The sequence below is a fragment of the Branchiostoma belcheri genome, unplaced genomic scaffold (assembly GCF_001625305.1).
Source record: "Branchiostoma belcheri isolate BF01 breed outbred unplaced genomic scaffold, Haploidv18h27 scaffold25, whole genome shotgun sequence".
NCBI lineage: Eukaryota > Metazoa > Chordata > Leptocardii > Amphioxiformes > Branchiostomatidae > Branchiostoma > Branchiostoma belcheri.
The window spans coordinates 2,815,446-2,842,631 of record NW_017803854.1 but is presented as its reverse complement, the minus strand read 5'-3'; the positions used below and the strand labels follow the sequence as shown (position 1 = coordinate 2,842,631).

The 27,186-nt window shown below is 41.9% G+C and overlaps 4 protein-coding genes across 4 annotated transcripts in view; 2 read left to right on the top strand and 2 right to left on the bottom strand.

Moving 5' to 3' along the window:
- The window catches only part of LOC109471560 (electron transfer flavoprotein regulatory factor 1-like), a 3,482-nt gene extending 2,313 nt beyond the window's left edge, over positions 1-1,169 (bottom strand). Inside the window, exons 1-2 of the mRNA XM_019770912.1 lie at positions 1,079-1,169; positions 216-279 (exon numbers count right to left, since the gene is read on the bottom strand). Coding sequence (XP_019626471.1) covers positions 216-260 — 45 coding nt within the window. The 5' untranslated portion in view covers positions 261-279; positions 1,079-1,169. The remainder of the gene's footprint in view (positions 1-215; positions 280-1,078) is intronic.
- A 166-nt stretch (positions 1,170-1,335) lies between these two features.
- On the top strand, positions 1,336-13,249 carry LOC109471588 (axonemal 84 kDa protein-like). Its single transcript, XM_019770937.1, has 19 exons — positions 1,336-1,437; positions 2,086-2,139; positions 2,565-2,655; positions 2,877-2,968; positions 3,384-3,488; positions 6,273-6,413; positions 6,828-6,974; positions 7,235-7,338; positions 7,693-7,993; positions 8,274-8,412; positions 8,734-8,880; positions 9,314-9,593; positions 9,717-9,823; positions 10,108-10,274; positions 10,796-10,885; positions 11,227-11,298; positions 11,711-11,860; positions 12,227-12,328; positions 12,660-13,249. Exons 1-19 carry the CDS (start codon positions 1,369-1,371, stop codon positions 12,795-12,797), a joined length of 2,496 nt encoding a protein of 831 aa, XP_019626496.1. The 5' UTR covers positions 1,336-1,368; the 3' UTR covers positions 12,798-13,249.
- A 1,748-nt stretch (positions 13,250-14,997) lies between these two features.
- LOC109471596 (choline/ethanolamine kinase-like) lies at positions 14,998-20,264 on the bottom strand. Its single transcript, XM_019770945.1, has 7 exons — positions 20,138-20,264; positions 17,776-18,000; positions 17,257-17,414; positions 16,820-16,956; positions 16,356-16,466; positions 15,797-15,928; positions 14,998-15,497 (listed from the first exon to the last, which is right to left on the bottom strand). Exons 1-7 carry the CDS (start codon positions 20,241-20,243, stop codon positions 15,131-15,133), a joined length of 1,236 nt encoding a protein of 411 aa, XP_019626504.1. The 5' UTR covers positions 20,244-20,264; the 3' UTR covers positions 14,998-15,130.
- A 1,853-nt stretch (positions 20,265-22,117) lies between these two features.
- LOC109471599 (peroxisomal membrane protein PEX16-like) lies at positions 22,118-27,186 on the top strand. The gene is made up of 10 exons (XM_019770948.1): positions 22,118-22,301; positions 22,758-22,793; positions 23,014-23,090; positions 23,533-23,666; positions 24,188-24,311; positions 24,600-24,735; positions 25,008-25,251; positions 25,630-25,749; positions 25,968-26,032; positions 26,324-27,186. The coding sequence occupies exons 1-10, from the start codon at positions 22,124-22,126 to the stop codon at positions 26,383-26,385; spliced, it is 1,176 nt and encodes a 391-aa protein (XP_019626507.1). The 5' UTR covers positions 22,118-22,123; the 3' UTR covers positions 26,386-27,186.

Here is a 27,186-nt window from a genome sequence, read left to right as displayed (position 1 = left end):
TTTTACTCTGAGAAATTAATTGAGGAGAATACTGTATGTTGTTATGTGTACTTCAGCACCAAGGACAGGCCACGCTGGTGTGTTTGAGCCACTCAGAATTTAGGAAGCATGGTTAACACTAAAAACTGTTCAGAAACCACTGCCATTATTTCTTTTATAGGTGGTAACAGTCAATGGCCTGTAGGAAATGTTCCATGCTTGTCAGCTGTCCTTACGTTTTTGTACAGTTGTCTGACTTGATGTCTCAGGTTCACCGCCATCTCACTTCAGCTGTGCAGTCTGCAACAATCTGGAAAAACAAACAAAGAGGGCATGATTTTGTATAATTTATCCTTACTTAAATGTGTCTGATACTGTGATAGGTTGTTGACTCTAGTAAGCTTAAATTGGTACTTGTTGTCTAATATATAATACATAATATGGACCTTATGCCTTAAAGAAAATTTACCCTGACTAGTGACTAGAGTAGAATCCCCACAGCTTGATTGAGATGTGCTAAATTATAATCTGTTTGAAAACAAGGCACATGGCATTGGCATCTGATCAATATACAGTACATACATAACATGCATGTACAAATACACACTTACAAAAGTTTTTGAGAAGCACAATAAATTGATATGCATTTGCAAGAATCTGCCAGAGCCTGGTGACTCTTAACCTGTCATGGTACAATATTTACTGCATTTTCTGTTTCAGTGGCTAATTCACTGAACCATAACATATGTGGCACACCACGGTCAATTACACAAGAATGACATTCATACGCGTTTCATTACAGTTTGAACATATATTTTGGTAATATTAGAAACATCTGACCTACTTTATACCTTCTTTGTGAAAACACACGAACAACAACAACAACAACAACGTGCGACGTCAAATTCTTTTGAATCAGAAGCTGGGGTCATTGACCCGAACTTCAGTGGCCATGAAAACAACTGCATGCGTTCGTGCACGTACGTACGAATTCAGCCCTTTCTGTGACTTTCTACCCATGACAGTAGCCAGGGATAGTTCAGAAACTTTAAGAATACCTTCCTGTATTGACTGAGGCTACCACAAGTTGAAAACTTACCACAAACACCAAGAAAACGTCAGTCAAAACATACAACTCCTCTGACCCTGGCACAGCTGTCTGACATCTTTACGTAAATACCGCAAAACGGTCATGTGTTTACGACACTATCTGTATATGTAGTCGTTAGACAGATTATCTTGTCTTACTCGTAGAAAAAAACTTGTCAAAAAGTAGTTTTATTAAAGGCAGAAAGAACTTTTCCTGTTAATTTTCTTTAAGAGCTCCCCAAAATAAAGAGTTACCATATACTGCCGTAAAATAAGAGCTGTCCACGAACGTAAGCAGACATGCGCAGTAGGTTATTCGGTTGCCATCGTAGCTGTACACGGAAGCCGCAACTTCCAAAACACAAAATGGTAAGAACACAGAAAAACGCCTGGTTTTCACCAAAAAGTTGACGTTTTGTGCATTTTTGTAGCTTAGCTGAATTTTCTGTGTGTTCTTGTCTATCTCTGTGTCAAAAAATCATCTATGAAATGTTATTTCGTAAGATTTCTGGAGGGAAGAAAGTTCGTGGGGAGGGGGGTGGTGTTTTATCCAGTGTCGTCCAACTTTATCTGCTTGCCTTAAAAAAAAGAACTGCTGTCATACCACAAAAATATGCGCACACTGTTGTCCACACCCTGATATGAGTTGACAAATGAAACCACAATAAAACTCACATTTCACAAGTTCAGGACCATCCTGTCAATAACAGAAAAATGCACTATGTACAGGATGATCCTGTCAATAGATCAAATTTTCCCACTATAGACAGGAACATCTTTTCAACAGTGCATTTTTTTTATGCATGTATATGGAACAGGTACAAGAAACCATAATTATATCAGGATTAAGAATATGCCTTTTCGTCAGAAAAATAATTTGATCAAAGTTCACCTTTATGTCTATCATATTCAATTTTTTGCTAACTACCAGTAATTCCAATGAGTTTCATCCTACTAACCCTGTGTGTGTGTGCCGTGTGCCGTGTTTTCTCTCTTGTGCTGATATAAAACCCGTAGCCTCCCAAGTCGCCTCCAAAGAAGTCGGCCAGCAGCACAAAAAGCTCTGGGAAGGTAAGAGAAAATGTCTCAAGTTACGTAAGGTGGTGAAGTTTACTGCACTGCATGAAGGTAACTGAAAGCATAAGGTGAACCACTTGCATGGCTTGGACACCCCTGCTTGCATGTCTGCTTGGTAGCTTCCACATCTGATATCACAAAAAACTACCGGTGATAAAATTGTTTAGATTAGAGAAATGCACAGCATGTAATGCTATGTAAACTACTTGTAAGTCAGGCAAGGCAATCTCAATCACTGATTGGTAAATAACCACACCAGGGCACTGTCTGCTGCTTTGCATTATTTTTTCCTTACACAGGGCTTCAAATAAATTATATGCATGTAGGAAATTTGCAGAAAAATACATGTATTTGAATATGATATGTGGGAGTAGACTATAGCTGGTTTGACTGACTGTGTCATTACCTGTGGCATGTAGCCTCCCAAGAAGCCGCCCAGCGCCAAACTCAGCAAGGCTGAGAAGGAGAAACTACAGAAGGAAGAGGAGGAGAGGAAATTAAAGGAGGAAGGTACACCTCACTTTCACTTTCAATGTACAAAATATATTTCCAAATAGAAATATTGCATCATACAGTCATGCATTAATAAACTTTACGGTTTTCACTGATGGCATATTTTTGTTTAACCTGTCCTTGTTATTAGACTATCATTTTCTTGATAAAGGCAGTGTTTGTACACATTGCCTGAAAGACTGACTGGAAGTTTTCTTCCATCTGTATCTGTTTTATAGAGGAAGCCAGGAAAAAGGCAGAAGAAGAAGAGAGAGAACGACTGGAAAAGGAGAGGATAGAAAGAGAAGAACGAGAGAGGCTGGAAAGAGAGGTATGAAGAGGCATGAATAGATAATGAATGACGATCAGTCATGTACTGGAAATAGAGGTGGTCTTGCTGTCAGTTATAATTTACAAATCATAATGTGATGTCAGCAAGTTATTGACTGAATCTGTAAAAAGAAGACATGATACTAAACTTGAAAGTAACTTCCTTCAACATAAAAAAAGATTAACTCACCAAATTCACTCCGCCTCTGGACCAAGAAGTTATGAGTTTGAATCCTGGCTTTCCTTCCATGCACTTTACTGGAAAGGGTTGCAGTCCTTAGGACGAGATGTTAGTCATGGCCCACTGTTCATCATACATGTACTTGTCAAAAAGAGGTATAATAAACCTCTGTATATGTAACATAAACTCTGACTTCTCTGTCATGACAATTTCATCACTTTCTTTCCCTCTGTAGGAGCATGAGCGTCACGACATGGAGATGGCAGATCTGAACGCCGTCCTGGACAACGTGGACTCAGCCATCAACAGTCAGGAGGAGCAGAGAAGGGCAAACGCAAAGGTGAACAAAAGCTACCTGCCTCACAAAAATCTTCCCCAATATAACTGTTCAGAATACAAGATATCAAATCTGTGTGGTGTTGAATGGCCAAGTGGCTAATGCAACCAGACACAAGAGGTCATGGGCTGATTCCTTGCATTACCGGTTAGATTATTCAAGGAGGATTACCTGTTATTGTATCCTTAGGAAAGGCACTTAACACGATTTTCCTCACTCCACCCAGTGAGAAAACATCACTTTTACCAAATTCATTCCATAGGCTTACATAAGTACATTTACAAGATGTTATCTAACAAAAATCAAAAGGAAATTAACTGATGAATGCACATAGAGCATGTGTGCGTAGGCTGAAGCTACAGTGTTGTACCTTATACAATCATGTAATATGGCTTCTGATGATGGTTCAACATCCCACAGCTTCAATAAAGGACTTCTTTTGTTAGTGAAAATTGATTCTGAAAAACTCCCCTTTTGAGCACAGGGAGTGTGGAGGGAAAACGTCAGGCATCCCAGAGAGAAGAAAATTAGGTTGTTTGCAATCATATTTGTGTATAAAAGGGTATTCATTGGAAACCTACTGCTGATATCTCACAGCAAGTGTTGAATGGCTAATGTAATCTTTGAAAGGCTACTGGAGTGCTAATTTTTTAGTATGTTCAAAGAATAAAAATTTTGTAACATGTTTTCCACATTCAAGCTGGGTCCTGATCTCCTCAAAATTGGGGCACAAGCCACTCAAATAACAAACACATTTCAGCATTTAAACCATTTCGTAAGAGTTACCTTTAGCAGATTAAATGTACAGTACAGTTCTGACTTTCCTTGCACATAGTCCACTTTTTGCAGGTGTGCCTCCTTAGCTTGGTTTTGGGGTTGATGCAGGCAGTGGTGGGCTGGGGTGTACCTCTGCCTGTACGGTTAGCAGCATAGGTCGGCCTGGTTGAGTCTTCTCCTGTCCCGAAGGGGGTTCTTCCTCCGGTGGTCCTTCTCCCCGTGTGTGGACTGGGCTGGGAGGTGTGTCCTCTTCCTGCTGCCTCCCTCCTTCAACAAGTTCAAGAGAAGGTGGTGTTGATGTGAATTCTTGGCTGGATGCCTGTCGCCTGCGATCAGGTGTGCCGAAGACTGCCATCTCCATGTCCTGGCTTTGCTGTACAGGGGGCTTCACCTGTACATGTGCTGCGGGGACGTTCTGAGGCACGCCACACAGCTCCCTCAGAGCACGGCAGAACTCGGGGTGCAGGAAGCTGTAGACGACGGGGTTGACCACAGATGAGAGCGTCAGGCATACCAACTTGGCCACTCCTGCGGCTATGAGTAGCGGGGCTTCTCTTTCCTCCTCGTGGATCAAACCCGGCCAGGCCAGGGTGGCCATGAATATGATGGATGCTGACAACACAGCTAGAACGACGACGTGCGGCGCCATTGTCCTGAAGGCCTTGGTCTGGCAGAGCCACAGCTGGCGGTTCTCGTCCCTCTCCTGTTGCACCCTGGCTTCCCTGAAGACGAGGTAGTAGATCACGAATATGGGGATGACAGCTAGTCCCGCCCCGATGTGAGAAATGCTTTCGAAGATGGCGGTGGTCCTGGCACTTGCGAGGACGTCCGCTTCACACAGGCCGGTACCGGAGCCCAGCAGGTGTTTGACCACCGCAGGCCCAGCCCCGAACAGCAAGGCAAAGGCCCTGACGGCAAGTATGCCCGTGATAACGCGCTTTGTGGTGACTTTGGTGTTGTAGTGCAGCGGCTGGCAGATGAAGTAGTACAGCTCTGTCGCCATCAGGAGGTATGTTCCGTACATTGACACTGTAGACGGAGAGCCCACCAGTAGTTCGATCCAGCACATCTTCTGGAGGCTGTCGGCATCCGGATTTAACACTACATGGATCTGCATGGGAATCAGGCACACGGTGTAAACGATGTCGTCTGCCGCCAGGTTACACCGTAGGTAGTGGCGAGGCTTGCGTAGAAGCTTGTTTCTCCAGACCAGGTAGATGAGCAGAAGGCAGCATCCCAGAGCCAACACCAGGCTGGTGATGAGGTACGCCGTCTGGAGTCTGCGAGACAGGGGGCTGTCAGATAGGATGTAGTACTTGTGTGCTACATTCATGGCAAACTTACTTCCTTCTCCTGACATGTTGTTGGACATTGCAGTTTGAAGATGAGAAGATCAGAGATTGTTTGTATCAGAAATTTGTCAACCTTGCGATGCAAAACATCTGAGTGAGCAGAAGAGAAATCTCAGCCCTGCATCAGCGATCGCGAGTGTGAGATAGAGAGGTGATCTGGGAGAAGATTTGCTGCTTGCAGGACGCGCAGGTCTAGAATGACTCTGCGTGGACATTCGGCCAGTAATTGATTCGTGAAAGGATATTAAAATTCAAATTAATGCTACTAACACCGCACAGCAGGTCCTTAACTTTTCAATATCCCCTTTACCCACTCTGTTATGGACTTGTTGAATGGCTCAGTAGGATAAAGGATACTGGCCACAGGAGTGCCCTAATTAGAGAATTCTACACAGAATATTCTTCATCACCCACTGGAGGACTGGGATCGAGGGTGATACGTAATACACCAGGTAGTAGTGAAATAATGGGAATGGTATTTGAACAGTTTTTATGATCCATGCTTCCTAAATTCTGAGTGCTGCAGATTAAATTTGTCTGGTGTCTAATTTGTCTAATTTTCAATGATACCTGTACCAGTGCAGAAAAAGCATTTTGAGCCCTGGTACCTGTATATCCAAGGTAAGACTAACAGAACCTTGTCTGGTGTGTGTTTCAGTGGGAGCGGTACATGAAGTGTGACGGCAGCCCTGACCCAACAGTCACACAGGACATCAACACTTACATGAGCCTGTGGAGGGAGGACAAGGACAACTCTGAAATCAAGACAGTTCTACAGGACAGCAGGCAGCTACTAGCGGTGAGATTTTATCTCCTTCTTCTTCCAGTTACTTGTCAAACTTCAATAGGCTGAAGGCTCTTGGCACAGAGGGGGAGGTGTGAAAGGGGGTGTGGTCACTTAGCTTTGTAAATTGTGTTGTGGGTTTAGAGGCTCAGCTCCTCAAGGTTGATACTCCATGTCTGCCACCCTGAGTGGGTGGCAGTGAGTACGCAAGGGTGGTGGGTACCTATAGGTATCTTATTTTCATCTTGACACAACTGGGTAGCCCCTGCAATTTATAAGAAGTTTATTTCCAAGACAGCCCAGTATAAACAGAACATGATGTTAGAAGATGTATAATTTGTGTGGTGAAGATAAAAGGAGGACAACATTCAGAAGTGCAAAGATCTGTTCTGTCTATTGATTGATTGACTGATTGATTGATTGTTCCAGCTGATTGGTGAGTTAGAGTTCCTGATGTCTGACACTCCTGAGGGTGAGTTATCAGAGTCAGACCTGGGCCGGTACAGACAGACCATCAGGGACCTGCAGGAGCTGCTGTCATACAAGCTGGACGAGGCCACTGTGGACATGCTGAAGGTGGGACACACTTCAGGGCATTAAAATTGGATTTTAAAGTCCATTTTCTGGTCATTTTTTCAATGCAAGTTGAATCAACCCTATCCCATACAATTTATACACTCCCAAACACTGCTGAACTCCCCCCAACCATGGATAGGTCAGCTGTGGTTGGCTTAGAGTGTTCGGTGAGGTCGGCTACTGTTCTGCTTTGCCAGCCGATTGTTTCAAAATGTTTAGACTCAGAGGTCTGAAATCTCTGATTTCTTGTTTGTATCCAGAAAGCCACAGCAGAAGCCGACATTGAGTCAGGGAATCTGCAGAAGGTCTCAAAACTGGACGACATCATAGTCATGCTGTGGGCAAACCTCAACAAAAACCCAAGGTGGGTATTTCAGTATTTACAAAGATTTACCATATTTGTGGAAGGAATGACATAGCGGGATGGTGATTATCACCTCTTCAAGGATGTCAAACCTGAGACCAGGTTATAAGGTTTGAACCACTCACCCCTGCTTTTTTTTCTAAAAGTGAGAAGGTTTGGTTTGGATTCATTGGTATCTGAAAGGTACCGTACTGTAGACAGTATACAATGTCAAATACAATAGACTACTGATAGCCCATTTGACAATTGCCCGTTGTGTACTGTCTTGCCTATTGGATACTGTCTTGGCTACTAAACTATCTGCTTGGAGATAAGTTCTCTATACTTACTCTTACTACCTTTTCACCTCTGCAGGTTTAAGTCCTTTGAGTTCCCAGGAGAAGGTTTCACCTTCGAGCTGCCCAAGCCCCTCGCCACGGCCGACGTCGGCATCCGCGTGATCAAAACAGCCTTCGACCACCTGTCCCCTCACTGTCGCACCTTCTACCCCCGCAAGAAGAAAGTGGACAAGTCTGCAGCCCCAGAGGAAGAGGAGGAGAAGAAGGAGGAGGAAGATACCAAAGATGGGGAGGAGGGGGAGAAGGAGGGGGAGGATGAGGAGAAACCGCTTGATGCTGACGACGAGGATGCAAAGTCTGTTGCAAGTGGCAGGAAGGTTAACAGAATTTTCTTTTAAATTATTCGTTTATTGCACATAGCACATACATTGTACATTGCAAGAGTATAACAGTTCACACATTGCTACTGGGGCTGTTCTCACTGGCTTTTTTTGCTAGGGTTTGCTCCCTAGGACTTTTTTTGACAGTGCTTACATTACCACAATTACTAGTACTTGTATGTCAAATCAAATACATGTAGTAATGATAAAGAAGTAAGTGAAACAATACAATAAATCAATTAAACTAAAGAAACAATTTTGATCATCTTGTCAACAGAGCACCACGAGTGCTGCAGGGTCCACACGAGAAAAGGAGGAGGGAGAAAATGAAGGGAAGGAGGGAGAGGAAAAAGGAGAGGCAGAGGAGGGAGAGGAGAAAGAAGGAGAGGGGGAAGATAAGAAACCTACTACTGCAGGTAAGAAATGGTTTCTTTCCATGTTTAAAGTCTAAGCTTTTATTCCAACAGAAAGACTGGTTCTCACCTAGAGCTTTTGACCAGTCACTCTGGTCTTCTTCAATAGAATAACCCAGTGAGGCTTGTCACATAGCTTTTCTGAAGTGTGACGTCAACACTGGGTCAAAGGTATCTGGTAAACAATGTTCAGTTGGCCCCCCGTCACGGTTGAGTGATGGGCCCTGATGTAAATAGCCTCTTCCACCCAAGGGCTCTTAGTACCTGGATGTCTAACCTTCATCGACGTCTAAAGATGCTGACTGTGTGTTTCCATGGCACCAGAAGCTGAGGAGGAGGAGGAGTTGTTGGAGCTGGATGAGGATGTGATTGACCTGCGACAGTTCTCTCCGCTGGGAGGGGTCATGTACATGGAGCTGCTGCAGCTGCCCCCACAGCCAGTAACCGCCAGGGGGTGGAGCATCGTGGAAGGTACGAAATTTTAAGCCTTAGTTCCGATGCAAAGAGAAAGACTGACCATGAATTTTCAGATTTACTTATCTAATGCTAAACTTTATATCAACACGAAGGGTGTACAGCTGTATGTAATATATCTTAAGTTATGTAATTGTATGTCGATGTATTGTTATTTTGTACTTTACCCTCTCCTGGAAGAATAGCTGTCATCCATTGGTGGGCAGCTAAAGGAGAGTTGTTCCACAATAAACCACTAGGATCAAATTTTCAATTTAATCCATCATCAGGATAAAATACTTTTAAACTTAAACCTGTGACAGTTGCGGGCATGAGCCCTTATTCACACGTGTACCCTTTGTGGTGGGATAAAAGTCAGCATCGTACTATGATTACAGTACTACCAAGAGCACAGATGGACTTCCATGATAATCCAATGTGTTTGCCTTAGTTGTGGATGAGAACCTCCGGCGTATCCCTTACCCCGGTGAACCCGAGGACCTGAAGAAGCTCGGCGCCACGCTGACTCTGGCCACGCCTGCGGAGGAGAAACCCGTGGCTAAGGAGGCATCGCAGGCACAGATGCTGCTGGAAGGGCCGCCCAAGGACGGGGCAGCGAAGGAGGGGGCTGAGGGGGAGGGGGAACAGCCGGCACAGCCCGAGGGGGAGGCTGCACCCCCCGCCCCTGTACAGCCGACGTACATCACACCACCTGTGGGCGTCACTATCAAGTAAGGTTCACTCATCGAAAACTATGTTGGGGGGTTTCGCCCTCCCAAAAAATTATGCTAAAATCCTAAAAGCTTGTGAATTTTTCCTAGGTATTGTAATGTTTGATGTTTGCCTGTCCCCAGACTGCCCAGCACGGTGGCGTTTTACGAAGAGCCACAGCCAGCGAGATGGAGCTGGTCAGGGAAGCACTGGAGACTGGACGGCTTCACTGACATCAAGTATGATGAAGGTATGTGAACCCAAAACATTTCCCAGAGGTCTGTGAACAAGGTTACTAATTTCAAAACTCAAAATACTTCCAGGATGTCTAAAATCTAGGATTTCTTTTTTTTCAACAAGTTTGCTCAATACAAGGCCAAAAGATCTCTTCTCAACACTGAATGCACTGAAAAAACCAATGTGCAGGATTGGATTAATATGTTTTATATGATGCCAATTGCTCTGGTTTTTGCTTATATCTTAATTTTGTCATTTTCATGTTTGATATTCATTTCTTGTTGTTTTTTCCCCCAGAAAACAAGACGCTGAGTTTCAAGACAAACACGTTTGGTCTGCTGACCGTGATCCAGGACTCACACCTGAACATGCCGTTCCAGTCCTGGGAGATCCGACCACGTGGAAACAACGCTGCTCTCTTCACCATCATCGCTGCTATCGTCGAGCTGGAGATTGAGATTAAGGTAGGGGATTTCTATATAAGTTGTGTAAGTTGTGTAAGCCTAAAAATAGTTATAAAGTAGAGTGGATTCATTCCTCAAGCTAACCAACATCTAGCACACCAGAGACATACTTTCAACCCAGAATGATCCCGTACCTCACAGTCAAGAAGGATTCTAGAGCCCTCAACAAAGAGGCCTCCCAACGTCAAGTGCAAGTTGACAGGCTAGAAAAAGTTTTAAATGTTGCTTGGGTACATGAGACCCTACAACCCTCCATCCACAACAGTGGCTCTTGTGGTTCAACAGGTCTAACTTGAATTTCTTCAGTAAGTCTTTTACACATCAATTCAGACACTCATACATATTTCAATCAATACACAGATTACGCTTGCCTTTAGAGTTGTTCTAACTTCTAAGTCACTGATGAAAATCTTGCATAAGCTTAAAGTTTTTAGATTATTTCACTTTGGTGCCACAAAATCTCTATGTGCATGCTTCCTTCCTGAAAGTCATTTCATTGGTTGCTTGTGCCTTGTTGCTAGGATGACAAGTGTTGTCTGAGCCAACCAGAGGACACCCCTGAGCTGGACCACCTCCGGAAGAAGTGGATGGCTCCAAAGGACCTGGTTAAGGTATGCTGGTGGAGAAGGACTGTTCCATTTAATGCTTCCAGGAGGGACAACCTAAGAGAATTGGGGATGGGGCTATCAATATGGATTCCTTTAAGTTTAACACTTCAGTTTTCCAAATTTCACAGTTCCATAATGCTATTATACTTTTTTTATTTGTATTAAAGTAAACATCCACATGTTACTAAATTCAATGAATATACAAAGTTAAGGAGTTCTGGATTTTGTGCAGGTGTAGCATGTTCTGCCGATGTGCTCACGTTACAATTGACCTGATGATTATAATTAGGAAGCTTTCTTCCCCATTGCAAGAAGGCATCACAAGTACAATTTTGTCTCCTCAGGCCCTGAGAGCAGCTGGGGTGAACATCTTTCCAGAACCTGACTCCAGCAAGTTTGTCAGCATGACCAAAAAGGTGGGCAGTTTAACACAGCCAGTCCATACCATGTACTAGTTATTTAAAAACATATTTTGCATTTGTTTGGAGATGCTGACATATCACTGTAAGTTGCTTCTTTCCTAAGCTTTACTCAAAAACATACTGGATCCTTTTCCTCTCCAAGACAGGGAGTCAATGATGTTGATGTACAGTGAAACATAATGGATCCTTAAACTAAAATTTTTTTTCAACTGCAGTTTTTTAAAACTTCAACTAAAAAAGACGTATTTATAATCATCAAATTTTGTTTTGTTCTCTGCAGGATGAGGAGGCTGAGATGTTGACGTACCGTTTTGCAAGCCCGTGATGCATTATACATAATGCAACATTACTGAATCCTAACTAACTAGTACTGTTTTTATTCCAAATATTGTTTTTTTCTCTTTAGGATGAGGAGGCAGAGATGTTGACGTACCGCTGCATGGCCATGACCCTTCCTGCCTTCGCCTTCTCCTGGAGTAAGTGGAACGCCGAGGCGGGGGAGGACAGGATCGTCATGCAGGCTGCAGAACATCTCGAGGACGAACCTGTCAATGAGGTAAGGAAAAAACTCATGTTTAATTTGTATAAGTCTTAAGGGCCATTATGTCAGTAACATGTCAACCAGGTAGAGAAAAATCATGACTTAAAGGGGCATCATGTAACATTGTTGCACCAGAAATTGGGATATTTCAATTGAAATCTTTGTGTGATGATTACTGCTTTATTACAAAGCAAAAATTAAGATATGATACTTGACAAGCAAACAAACAAAAATGGAGGACAAACATGTCGACGAGCTCAGTTACTGTTTATTCTTCTGAAGGAATATGTAATGATAATATAGTTCTCTAAGTACTATAACGTACTGAACTCAGTGTGACATTATTATCAATTTTTCACTGTCCCCTGTCTACCATTGCAGGATGACTGGTGCTGCTATGTGCAGAGTGTTCGGAGAGCCAAGAAACTCAAAATCAATGAGTTCAGCGAGGAGTTCTCTGTGGACCATGCGGAGGGCTCTGAGGTATAACTCTACTTCTGCATAATTATAGATTTTTTAAAAGATTTTTTGCACAATGACGTTTTTACAGCTTTTGAAAAAAAAGGGGGGTCAGTCATCTGCATTAATAAGCTTGATGCATTTAAAATCCTCCTGTCCTTTTCAGTTGGGCAGGCAGGCAGAAAGGGAATTCAAATTGTCGTTCTCCCAGCCAAAAGCAAACACTTGACCTAAAATCACCATTGTTGCATTATAACCCATCTTTCCTCGCCTTTTAATAGATGTACAGATCTACATGTACTCCATCTGTATCTTTGCTTGTCTTTAACACCTACCTGTGTGTCTGCTCCCCCAGCTGAGGTCGAACATGTACCACATGCTGACAGACTCGGCCAGTGAGAAGGCCCGCGAGCGGATCCAGGCAGCAAACTTCAGGTTCCTGCACTGTGCCGGGGAACTCATCCGGGCCACAAGGCTCTTCACATACTCTTAGAGTAACAGACATTCTATGAGACAGTCTGGGGGACTACAGTTACTAGTATTTCATTACAACAATGGGGAGGATAATTTTGAAACTTACAAAGTTTGACAATGTATTGTTGTGATGTTTATATTCTGTCACTGTTATATAATATGATTCCATAACTCAAAGTTGAGATTTACTCTAAAGTACTATCTGGCTGTATATAATTATTCTTTGCACTGGGATTTAGTTTTAAGGTTGTCTGGTGTACATAGAGTGTAAAATTGCGAGTCTTGTTGAAAGTTTTGTATTTGAAATTCAACTGAATTTTACTTGGTTCCTCTTCTTCTGAAGTATTGCCTAGCCCACGATACAGTGTGTGGATAATTAGCAGGTTTTTCTGGCAGATTATTTTGGAAGAATCATTCTGTAATTCATTTCCATGCATACATACATGTACAATGTATTTAGTATAGATTAAATGATTTGAACCATGATTTAAACTCCAACTATCTTTTTTATTTATGTTTAATATCAAGAGCATTGTTCAACATTTGTACACTAGCTATTGATACTATAATGATTACACCTCTTGCTAGATAAATATTGTAAAAAAATTGCACCCAAACGAGACACATCAATACAACATAATACCTAATCTGCAAGTAGATGTTGCGAGGGGCTAAATCAACATGTTCTCCTAGCTGCCCATTATTTTCTAGTTTGATGTAGAAAGGACAGCTTAAGGAAAACATATCAATCAAGCTTCCCAACATCTGCTTGGAGATTGCATGTTACCCTCCATTCTGTTTTGTTCTTTTTTTTGACATACAAAACACTATCTGGTCACCTTTCTATCAAACATTTCCTTCAAGAACTTCTAAGGTTTCCACACAAATGAAGCACCGTAAAAATCAGTACAACATACATGTATACTGGCATAGAACCTAAACATAACATCATTTGTGAGGTCAGCAACAATTTGGTCACATTATAACATGTAACACACACTGCCCTTACATAAACTACAATTACATGTAATATACACATGTACAAAAAGTCATATACACCTTAGCTAACAACTCTATACATGTACATGTAATTGAGAAATATGCGTATCATTTACAAGTCAAAATCAAGGCCACTTGGATTGGAATCTCTACTGGTAGAATGTCCGATGTAATGGCAGAAAATGTGACCTGTGGACAGAGACTCCTATCGCAATCTCTACCAGCAGAATCAGCCATCTCTAACCTGACATACAATGTTACTTACATAGTTTCAATACTACATGAACCTTCAATCCTGGGTCTGTTTAAGTGTAGGACTGGTCAAAGGGGTTTAGAGCAAAATATTGTTTAAAACATTCAAGCTAATCTTGAAGGACATTCAACATTGATTAAGGCATCAGTCAAGGACAAGATCTACAATGTAGAGTGCGAAACTTCCACAGCTACATGTATACGTAGTGCAGAGCAAGTTCATAAGGCAAGAGCTAGTTTTTGACAATATAAAAGTCTGATAGTATCTTACTAGTACATGTATATATAACAACAAGGCAGGCTTGCATACTTTTGTTCAACAAGGCACTTACATGTATGGTAAAAAACAGACTATGCATTAATAACAACTTCAAAACATCACTGACCACTGACGGAATGACTAATGCCTGAAGTATGCTGTAATTAGAAGGCTGACAGAGCAAAACTGAATAATCTCCTAGCAGATTTCTTAAGGGCCAGGGGAGGAGGAAATTGGTCCCCTTGCCCTTGATAATCTATTATATTATAATATATAGAGATTAGACACTAAAAACAACAATGAAAATGCACAGTATATGGTAGCCCATAGCTCCAAATGTGTAGGTTGAGGGGAAAATTCTGACACAACTAAAACCTATAGACCACCTCTTCACATGTGCGCAGAGAAACATGCATTGGACTTTAAATTTGAGGTTTGTTCAGCAAGGCACTGAAGGGAACAAGAAGCATTAAAGGCATAGATAAAATACTAGTCTTCTTAGTTTATGCTTTCTAGTACTTCTAGACATCTTTCTTTGGTTTTTCAACTCATGTACAGGATGTACACTGTATGTTCGAGTGAGGCTCCTTTGATCACACCAAAACCTGAGTACAAAACATTTCCATACCAACCTTAAGTTGAATTCTAAGTGTAACATAAAACAAATGACATCAACAGCCAACACCATTCAAATCACATTGATTTCATAAATCAGCTGGTTTCCTATTACATGTAAAAGTTTGATCACACCAAACCTGAGGACAATACATTTCAGATCTGTACCAACCTTACATTCTAAGTGTAACATAAAAAATGATACCAACAGTTTATTCAAATCACACTCATAAGCCAGCATGTTTCCTGTTACATGTGAGGTTCTTCTTCATCTGGAAGTACCAGTCGAATCGCCCCAGGGCATACTCCAGGAAGCCAAAGTTGATGTGGCTCACGTAGGCCTGCGCGATGGCCCACAGGCTCCACCAGAAGTGTGACACCAGGGCAAACCTCTCCACCTCCCGCAGGATGGCGTCGCGGTCGGCCGATGTTTCGCCGCTCTCCGAGAGGTATGCGTCCAGGAAGTGTAGCTGCTGTTTTCTTGACGGCCAGGCTGCAGGGTCGATGGTGAAGTAAGGCCACTTGGGATGGTTGTAGTCCATGGCCCACTCACAGAAGTGGTTAGCGAAGTCAAAGCCGCGGTAGTTGTAGGCACTGTTGTGTAGTTAATTGAAAAATAATTTATTTTGGTAAAACTAATAGTTTATCGGTTTAAAGATTGCTGCACAAGGCGATGTGATAACTAGCCATGTCACACAGGGTTCTGACAGGTATTATATGGGCTTCCAAAAATTCTATAGAATATATAACTCGAAGGTGTTTCGTATGCCGCTTTTGTTACGATTTTTTGTTTAGGGATATGAAATTTTGGCACATTTTGCATTTGAAATGTTTTTTCTCGGGTAGGGATGACATAAAATAAAATACAACACCGTGTTGTATTCTATATTTACCTGTACTCATAGTCAATGACTGTGACCCGTTCGTCGCTAGGGGTAACGCTGTTCTGTTCGTCCACGAGGATGTTTCCCTCCTGCAGGTCGTTGTGACAGAACACCACGGGGGAGTGGGTATCTTCTATCAGTCTGGGTGGGGCAGGAAAATAAACAAAACAGGCAATCAGAGATGGCAGACTTCACCAACTTTGTACATTGTATAGGACACACACACATTCGCAAACACACAGACACACACACATGCGTACACATACAAACACACACGCATGTACACACACATTGATTTTATCAATCTGGGCAGGTCTGGAAAGCAAAAGGCAATCAGACAGACTTTACCCCCTCTGTATAAGTCGCACACACGCACAGACAGACAGACACACACGAACACACACACATATACATTGTACACACACAAATACACACACACACACACACACACACAGATACACACGCAGATACACACACAAATAAACACACAGAGACACCAGAAAGCAGAAGATAGTAGTCAGGCTCTCCTGTAACAATGTATCAAAGAAAAAAACGACCCTCTTCCAACCTGAGAATGAACTGCAGCTCTGCGTCCAGGTCGTACGCCAGCAGTTGCTTCAGCTGCTTTGCCTTGGACTCTTCCTTGAAGGAGACGTTGTTCAGGACATTGCTGAGGTAGCTGAGGATACAGAAGAGCAAAAAGAAAAAAAATTAATTTTTATTTACTTCAATGTGTAAACTGTATTACTGTCACTCACAGCTTTGCAGAGAGTAAAATACAAGTACAAATGAAGTAACACATGACATGAGCATTGCACAAACTTACAAACTGTGCAAATTATCACACACTGTCAGCTAGAGTCAGATGCATCAACAACTTCGGCAGTGAGTTATGCCGTCTACAGACAGACAGACAGAGAGACAGACAGACACATACCAGTACATGCGCAAACATGATACAACACATGCGCGAGATAACGTTTTTGGCAAATGTAATCAATTCAGCAACAAACAAGCTGCAAGCAAACGCACCTTTTCAAATGGTCGCTGAGCCACTTGGGTTCCTTACACAGAGGCATCTCTAACTTGTGTAGCCGGGCCATCTTCCTGCCGATAATTGCAGACAGGGTGGGGTTGGGTAGGTCTGCTGTCGTCAGAGTTCGGGATTCCTGGTTTATGGAAGAGCAACACCAAATTTTAGCAATTAGCGCAAATTCTAGCAATTAGCGCACCACTCCACCTTAGCCTAACATGTAGGTACACAGCAATTTTTAAAAAATTGGTGCACAACAGAAAAATTTAATACATGTACCAGAAAAAACTAAATTATCCTCACTGCCTCTTATCAGATCTAGAGCTTGAATGTGAAATTGTAACGCTGTCTTTAAGACTTTAAGCAACTAAAATAACAAACTAAAATTTTTTGTGACACATAAATATCAAGAGATTGAGCCCTGACTAGTCCTGACCTTGAACTCCTCCAGCCTGCCGCCGTCAAAGATCCCCCTGAGCTGAGGCGCCAGTTTCTTCTCGGACAGGATGCTGTAGATGACGGAGTCCTGGATCACCGTGGGAACGTCGCTCAGGATCTCCCCGTAGATCCGTAACAACACCTTACGGGGAACACCTGCCCAACAACAAGTCACAGATCTCACAGTTACAATGTGAAGTGTTCAGAGTTCAGGGCTCAACATACTGGGTACATGATAACTACTGTACATATGCACCGTAGTGCAGGTAAAATTGGAGCTGTGCAGGTATTTCTGATGTCTACCAGCACGGGGGCTGCACCTAACCTGCACTGGTCCATGTATTGGGTATATGCAGGTTAGTGCAGGTAAAATTGGAGCTGTACCAGTATTTCTGATGTCTACCTGCACCTAACCAGTACTTTTAAGTACTGGTTAGGTGCAGCTTAAAAGCTACGAGTACAGACAGTCACATACAAGTAGTTACTAAGTCTACTAACTACAGACACATATACCCACCTTTGACTGCATATTTCTCGGGTAGAGTGCAGACGTACAGGTAGTTACTAAGACCCCCCGGAAGCGTCTCAACGATGAACTCCTTCTCCGGCACCTCCTTCCACGGCGGCCCGAGGTAGTCGTAGCAGATTGTCCACGCCTTGGTGTGGAACGCAGGGTCCAGTCCGTTGTTGTTCTCCGCCATCTTGTACCGAACGGTGCTTCTCGCTTGTTGAAAACTCAAACCTGTGCGGAGGAGAGGAGGAGAACAGAATTTCTGAACATGCTAACAATACAAAATAAGAATGTTTCCCCGTTGACTCTACATCATCTCAGACCTGTGGGGACAAGAGCCTGAACAATCTGTAGATAAAAGGAAAGCCTTTCTGGATATGCTGACAACGTCAGCAAAATGCCATTAGTAACTTTTTCCATGCTGTCCACAACATCAACAGATCCATATGGCAACGTCATTATGGTACCTCACCAAAATTTCCGATAATACAATAATCTGGGATGCCAGCCTTTTAGCTCTAGTACGCTCTCTCACAAAGAAGCTACCAAGAGCATGCTTCTAAAAAGGCTGGTATCCAGTCTACTACATTTGTACAATACTAGTAAGGAATATTTTGACTGTAAAAAATTTCCTGGCATCTCCCGAACCTTAAATGGCAACAATCAGCCTGGCTGTCAATGCTAGCAGTGATGCTCACTGTGAAATCTTCTACCTCAGAATGGACAAAAATCTGAACAGTCAGACTCAGGGGTCCCTCACACATGCAGCCGCTCAATAAACAAAAGTGCACCAAATGCAATAACACCGGCATCTGTTGATGCATGGCAGAGCCATCAAGTCGTTTTGCCATACAGCCAGCCAACAAGACTTATTGAATTTCTTTAGAAAATTGTATGGAGCAACACGGGAGCACTGGAGACTACTAAATCAATTCAGCACTGCCGGAGGATTTGCAGACAATGTCACGCTTTGTTATTGACAGTAATGAGGCTGTTATATGTCCTTTTACAAACCCCCGCCACAACTCGTAATGTAATAATTGCAGCACAGTACATGGAGTGAATGTGAATATCTGCCGATACCAGTATAATATGAATGTTATGGTTTTTATCATCTAATGTCAGGTACAAACTGAAGGTGACAGTTTAATATCCAGATGCCAGTGAGGCATGGTCAGTGTCTAAGTCAATGCCATGATAACGTCCAAAATAGTAACTGTTGTCATTCTTAGTTAAATTGTTTTTAAGGATCATTTGAAAAGCGCCATATAGTCTGTATGCGCACAGTCCCCACATTTGGAAAGGGCCCCTGCATTCAGATGATGGATTCAGATACTAGTAACTCCAGACAGACTCCAGGCAGACAAACTTAACTAAGTCATAAAATTCAGCACTGCTGTTATTCATAATCAGACTTTGAAAACAATATTGATATACACAGTCACATATACATACATCGTACAACTTTAAAGTCAATGAAAAATGTACTTTATCATCATATTCACCACTTTATGTCCTTTCTCTGCACAGAATTGTTTTCCCAATGGTCCATAGACCCTACAGGCCAGGAAAAATCAATGGGAATCAAATTACACACAAGCTGCCACACCATAGATGCTGAGGGGACATCATCACAATTAGATTACCCAGGATCAGGCTGTCTGCACATAGAGTGCACCTCACTGCCGATAAACCTCCCAGTGATTGATCTGAATGTGTGAACATATGGTGTTATGTGCTGATGTGTGTACGCCGGCTCGCTGGTGATTCAAATGGATGACAGAGTTCATGAGGCGGTGACGAATGCAGTCTTCAGTATATAAAAGTTGCAGGTCATGTCATATGCTTGAGCATAAAATTTTATTAAATGCCGAGAAAAAAATTTGTCCACTGTTCTGATACATTTTCTTAATGAGCTTATTACAACTAGTAATCCTTCATGATCAGTCAAGTTTTCATGGAACAACCAGGCCTACATGTAGGTCAGACCTTTACATAATACATGTAGATAATGTTGCCAGGTAACACAAATTCCTAACTACCGGTACTACCAGTAGTCTAGTAAGACTACGACTGAGCAGCAGGGCTATCATACCTGACTTACAAGAGAATCAGTTGAGGCTAACTTCAAGAAAAAAAATCAGAAATCTCCTCAGTTATAAAAAGAGTCTGAATCCACTCTTTTATAACTCATAAAGATCAATCTTTTATTACATGTGGCTCTGTAGACAGCTGAAGACAGCTGAAGGGCAGTTGCACTTATACTGGCCATACAGATAGAGATACATTTTGAAGCAAAGTTGAACTGTAGTATATGAAAATCCCTGATATTCCCACATACACCTGTCCGTCAGACACCTGGCCATACCTGGACACCTGCACTTGCCGTAGACCTGCCAGTCTCCCCACCTCTGTAACACACACTTACAGTGCAGACTCTTCTCCAAAAGTTTTCCCACATGCCTCATTAACATAGAGCAGCTAATTAACAGGTTTGACCCCCAGGTCCAAACCGCCCCTATGACATACGGAATGCGGTATTCCAAAGTACTCAAGTCTAAAGGAGCCCAAAGGAGACTAAAATCAACTCTGCAAATGAGGTCAAAAAGGTTCCTTGGGCAAAGTACAGTACATGTAGCTGTGTAATAAATAACTAATGCAGTGCTGGACATTGCTCGGTGTACTGTTACATATATGATGAGTTCAGAAACAAATGGCTTGCCATCCATATAACACTGTTTGAAAATACATTTATCTGTAATATCTTCCTAGTAATCCTACTGTGAAAAAAACTTTTTTTTTTAATTATTCATATTCAACAACAACTATTTACCTTAGCTTAGCTGTGATAAATTATGTTTTTATTGTTACAGCTGAATCAATTGTTATGTGTCACTTATGAGCTATAATCTGTTTGTTAACAGTGGGGTTCAAGCGCTGCTAACTGACTCATTCCAATGGGTCTGGACCTTTTGGCGTAGTGGTTAGCACGCTGGTGTCATATGCTGGCTGCCAAGGTTCAGTGCAGGCCGGGGTCCAAGGAGTCAGGGGGTTTCCTGTTCCTACTCACTCCTAGTTGTCTCATGTGATCCAGATGAGAGACATTGATTTTCCCAATTTTCTATTTGCTATGATTACTAGAGACATAAAACTGCTAGGTATTAAAACCAGAAAGCACCATTCTCTTCCTCAGTTGTAATTTTGTATTACATAACTTATGTTCGGTATACAATAAAGGCTCTCTTTGCATTAGATGGCGATAAATAAATGTGCTACCAAAATGGAATTTTTTAATAATAATATTGATTTTACAATTTTTGAAATAATATAAGACTATGATGTGTTATAATACAAAACACAACAAAACAAACACAAACAATGTTATACAAAATATTATAAAATGAAAATATTAAAAATATTATAAAATTTTACAATTCTTATTCTTTGTGTGACCATTGCCGGGCATTGATTTTACAAATTTTATTTTAGAAATTATATAAGACCATGATATGATCTATAAAACACAATAAAACAAACACAACGTTTTTCTTTTTAACCATTCTTTATCTATAATACTGATTCGTTGAGTGATCTTTTGGTCACACAGCGATCGAAGCCTCTAGTAGAAAGGGGGTTTGTAACCCGGATTCATGATCAGCAGTGTTTTTGTAACGTAAATAAGTGATGAGGTGGAACACTCCTTTATCATTCATGTGAAGTTGTCTTAGCTAAACAAACAAAACGTTTACTCACCCAATAAACGATCAGAAGGCACAGTGTGGGGCAAACGATAGTTTAAAGGCTAGTTCACATCGTTTATGTGGGAAGGGACAGAAGGAAAAGGAAAGTTTATCCAAAAGTTCTTGCAGCGACCTTCCACTTTCGGAGTTCGATCCGACCACGATCACCGGCCAGCTGTTGTTTATTAGGAAACCGCATCAAAACGCTTTCAAATATCTGTTATGGTTTTGATGAAAATAAACCTCTTATAACGACGTCGGCCGCAATTTTGGTTAATAAATAAATTAAGATTATTTTTATCTCAGGCAAAATTAGAATACAAGATCATTAAATGAAGAGATATTTAGTAAAGTTTACATTTCTTTGCTGTCACACTATAAGTATGCCAAAGGTAAATAGACTATCACATCTCCCACAAGATGTAGTGTACAGAATTTTCTAATTTGAGGCGTGTCTCTAGGTATTGTACACATTTAAATCATTATATATCACAATACATTAAACACATTATTGTATTTTTATAGTTTTTAAGTAATCTAGTCTAATATGTATCACTTTTATAAGAAAGTTAACTTGTACAGCCAACCTGGAAGTTGGACTGGTACAGTCCATCATGGCCGCCGAGCGGGAAGGGAATTTTTTGCTGGGTCTGCCGAGCAAACTTTCCCCCGACATGGCGAGGGAGAAGCTGCTAGAGCTGTTCGAACGGTACAGAAAGTTCGTCAGCAGCAACCCAGACATCACCAGTCAACTGGAGTCGTCATTCCGCGTCGTATCGTACTTCATTGCAGGTGAGAAAATCATGGGAAGGCGGTCTCCTGGTGTAAAAACCGAAACCCCACTGTTACAGTTGACTATGACTTAGAGGTTGTTGACCTAAAGTTCATGGTTTGATGTGTGGTATTAAATGTTGTTGGGAAAGACACTTAACACCTATTTTCTCACTTCCCTCAGGTGGAAATGGGTGCCTGGTTTCTTGCATTAATTTTATGTGCTTTATTTCAGGCTCAAAGTCTCAACTATAAACAAGTAAACAAACAAACATATTTACATTGTGATACATCAATACATGTACAATGTATGTACAATGGAATATAATACAGTGTTTGTTAGATTTGTCAGCATGCATCGCAAGTTTTATGATACCATTGTTTGAGAACTGAAAATGTTGTTTGCCTGTGTAGTGACAAAAAAATATTTTGTATTCATCCAAGACTTCACTTTTTGTTTTACACCGTACCATACAGGGCGGTTCCAAAACTCCTCGGAGTTGGCTGAACTGGGTGAGTAAAATAAGCATAACATTCTCAACTGACAATGTGACATACATGTTTCTAGCTAAATAAAGAAAGTATTTCAATTCTAGAATTAGTATACATGTACTAAATGATGTACTCTTAAGAATATAAATTCAAAGTCATGTTAACGTTATACATGACTTGACATGTTACATGTAATGTTATGTATTCAATTACAAGTGTAATGTTTTGTTCTCCTTCCCAGTGTACTCTGCCTCCAACCTGATAGTGCTGTTGAATGATGGGATACTGCGGAAGGCGGCAAAGCTCAAGACCTCCATGGTGACTGACTTAAAGTTAAAGGGGCATTATTTGACATTACGCATTCTGTATTGAAAATTGAAATATTTTTATTTAGAAACATATTTGCACAATTATCTTACATTTCTGACATATATGATTGGCGCTAAAACAGCCCACACATGTTTGTGTTACCACCACAAACTACCAGAATATAAACATACATGAGCTTTTAAACACACTCGTAAAGCATCATATTTTGGCAGCTCCACAGTCTGATTCAGTGTGAATCCATAAATAATTCCAAGAGGTGGGTGAATGATTGAATGGCAGAGTTCATCATGCAAGGCCACATGTTTAGTGTGAAGTATAAATTTCTTCTATCAATATCTTAACTATATGATGATGCATGTACTACATGTATGTATGTATGTATCGAGGAATTATATACTAGTATACATGTATCTTCCCTTGTTTTCCATAGTCCCTGCCCCAGAAGCGCATCATGACATTACTGACAGTACTGGAGTATGTGGAGGTGTTTGCTGAGATCGGTGCTGCTCGGCTGTGGGGAGAGTTGGGCAGGTGGATCGTCATAGCAGCCATTCAGATTGCTAAGTAAGTGGGGAGTTTCTTTAAGTTCAGCCTCTCCTTTAGCTGTCTACCTGTTACTAACTGACAGCTTGTCTTCCAGGAGAGGATGCAAGTACATGTACATACAACACTGGATAACATCAATGTACAGCTAGCATAGAATTACATCACATAATAAATACTTACTTACTTTATCAGTCTGCTTCTACTGTCACTCAGATTTTTTGAAGCAACAGGCCTTGGCATCCTATGATAGGACCAAAAGCTACAATAGGATCCATGAAGTCAACATACTGGGCTGTTTTTTAAGTGAAACAGTAAATTTTTAACTTTCAATGAAACCACTGCATTGGTAAATCAGGTACTAGTAAATGGAACAAAGTTAGAAAGACAGGTCTTTTTTCAACAGATGGGGCCAAAACATGAACATTTTGGAGTTGATCCAGAACTTGAAACCTTTTTTGCAAACCAGAAAAAATGAAGTGGGCAAATTCGAGAGCCAGCAAATTAAATTGGTGTGGCCTAACATATATGTATTCCCCCAGGGTGGCCCTGCGAGCACTGCTCCTGTTTAAGCACCAGGCAGGGATTGTGCGCACCCCTCCCATCACCCCTCTGGACAGGGAGGCAGACCTGCCGGATGCCTTCCTCAAGAGCTGTAAGGACAAGGTGAGTTAGACTGACTACAGCACGCTTCTAGCGGCTCTTCCACTGGTCAGACATCTAGCCTGACTACATGAAGACTTCTAGCAATGCTTCGCCTATTGGTAGTTCTGAGAATGAGAATTATTTTCTCAAGTTAGAAGTGTATGGCCATAAGCTCTCAGGGAGGAGGCCCAATCAGCCCGACATTGAGAGACCCCGAAATTGTAGAATATCGACCATTAATGTTTCTTCAGAGGTCTGACTTTGAGAGACCTCAAAGTTGTAGAATATCCACCGTTAATGTTTCTTCAGAGGAAGTCAGCAGAAAGCCTGGAGATGGAGGATCTGGACCAGGTGTTTGTACAGAAGGCTGAGGAGCAGGGCAGGGTGCCTCAGGTCACCTTCATGGGGACTCGCTCGGGAAGGAAAGTCAGGAGTCTCACTGCAAGTAAGTTCACAAGGAACAGGATGGATGGACAGGTGGAAGGAAGGAAGTAAAGATGGATGGATGGGTATGGTTGATTCTACTAATCTTATTTGTACTTAATTCATCATCATCTTCAGCAGTAGCTCGTCACTAAGAATTCATGTTTACGTCAGAAATTCAGAATGGACCCTCATTCAGAGAAAATGACCAGAACATTGACTTTGAAAAATTCTGTTTTACTGCCATGAAAAATCACTTTAGGTGCCTTTAAAGCTTTTTTTTACTTCCCCCAGCCCCTCCCCTCTCTCTGAGAGACTGGAAGCTGCCGGGGTTCCACAGAGACTCGCCCGCGGGCCGGACGAAGACTGTCTCGTCCCTGGAGCAGCAGAACCTGCCCCCCACGCGCCTGGGGGGCGCCCGGCTGGTGGGGGAGGCGCTGCACGTGTTCCGCCCCCTGGTGTACCTGTCCTCGCTGGCCACCTGCGGGCGGGCGTCATGGAAACCATGGCTGCTGTCCTTCCTGACGGACGTGTCCAGGTAAAAATGTTAGCACTTTAGAAGCTGTTTAGAAGCTGTGACCACTTTTTGCTTTAGTACAAGGGAGGATTTAAACTGGTATGCACGACTAAAGTTCTGTATGTGTAAAGCGTAGATGAAGCTTTCAGACAGCATTCACTGTCTTTCTTCAGCTACTGATGAAGGCAGTCACGTGACACGGGGTAAAAGGTCAGCACAGGGCACATGACTGGATGAGTGTGTTGTAGATGGGGGGTAGCCAGTTGGTGGCCTGGGCACAATTTAAGGATGGGGAGAGCTCTGGTGTGTGCTGCCTATTTAACCTCATGCTCAAACCATCTTCTCCATCAAGGATGCAATGTTCTGCTTTTTCACTTCTTGCTCCCTTTGCTCCCCCAGCCTGGCCCTGATGGGAGACACTAAGGACCTGAACCTGCTGGAGAAAGCTGAGCTGAAGAGACGGTCTCTCATGCTCCTGTTCTACATCCTCAGGTCACCGTTCTACGACAAATATGCACAGTAAGTACTTTTGTTCCTCAGACCTCCGCTGACCTAAGTAAAATCCAGGCAAATGTTATCATTATGACCCTCCTACAGCTAGCTATAGATTGAATTTTATATAAAATTCCAAATCTGTAAAAACTCTAAAACAGTACGTTATGTCCCTTTCTGGTCAAGTTGATTGAAAACAATTAGTCTTTTCCTGTAGTTAATTTTTTCACCATGTATTTCTGTAGGGCTAAGATCATCCTGTTCCTGAGGCTCCTGGCCAGCACAGTGCCTGGTGTTGGGCTCATTATTGGTGAGTTTTCTCCACAAATTTAACTCATTCCTGTCACGTTTCCTTCTATCTTAATCACTTTCATCTGTGTGTGTGTGTGTGTTGCTTTATTTAAGTGGCAAGAGGCTGCAGTGCTCCTTCCAACTCCTGATCTAGTTGCACAGAATAAGAACTTATAACAGTTAAAGAATGTGCAGAAAATTGACTTTGAAATCCTATTTTGCTGCCTTGAAATTGGATTGGATGCCCTGGCTTACAGATCTATTTACGGATGTAGTCTGTATTATATTTTTATCCTGTCTTCCTCTCCAGAGCCCCTGATTGGTTACCTCCCAAACTGGCAGAGGACATATTTCTACAACTGGGGAACGTAAGGGAGCCGTGCTTTATGTTGAAGTGGTGCCCTGTTGAGATGCCTACATTTTTGACTTGTAAACTTACTTACTTAGGGCGTCTAATCTAAAAATTTGTGTGCCACCCCCGCCAAATTTTCGTGTGAAAAAGCCTCATTTCAAATCCAACTGCCTCTCTCCGCTTGCATATGAAAGCATGTTGCTAACTTCTAATTTTTACTTAATGAAACAATAGTTTCAATATTTTTATGACACTTAAGTGTCAAGGATACGCTGTGTACTAGCTATACTGTACAATGTACCTTTACTGATACAAAGTCAAAATTAGATGCTCCAATTTTGGGTGCACAAAAGTGCATATGCACCCAGTATTTCAAGCCCTGCGAGACACATCATAGTTACAAACTGTACATGTAAGTTTTAGATGCCAGACACCATTCACAGTGGTGTCCATATCTCTGCCATAACATTTATGGCAGTCAAACCTGGCCGCAGCGACTGTCTTAAAAAGATGGTCACAGCAGCAAGGTGGCCACTGTAAACAGGATTGTTTATTCTTGGATCAGTGTGAAAAATAATTAGGGAACCATGATAATGTGGCCACAGTGACCAGATGGTCTGTAATGTAGAATATATCACTAAAGGAGAACCTGTACTTGAATGAAAATCAATCAATTCTACCAAAAATCAAACCTTATTCTTTTAGCAAATAATCGTGTGTTAAATGATCGTGACTCTCATAATCATTGCAATTTCTGTGTGTATATAATTATATGAATTAAAAAGAATGATAAGTGCTCGCCTGCATAATCTACATGGATT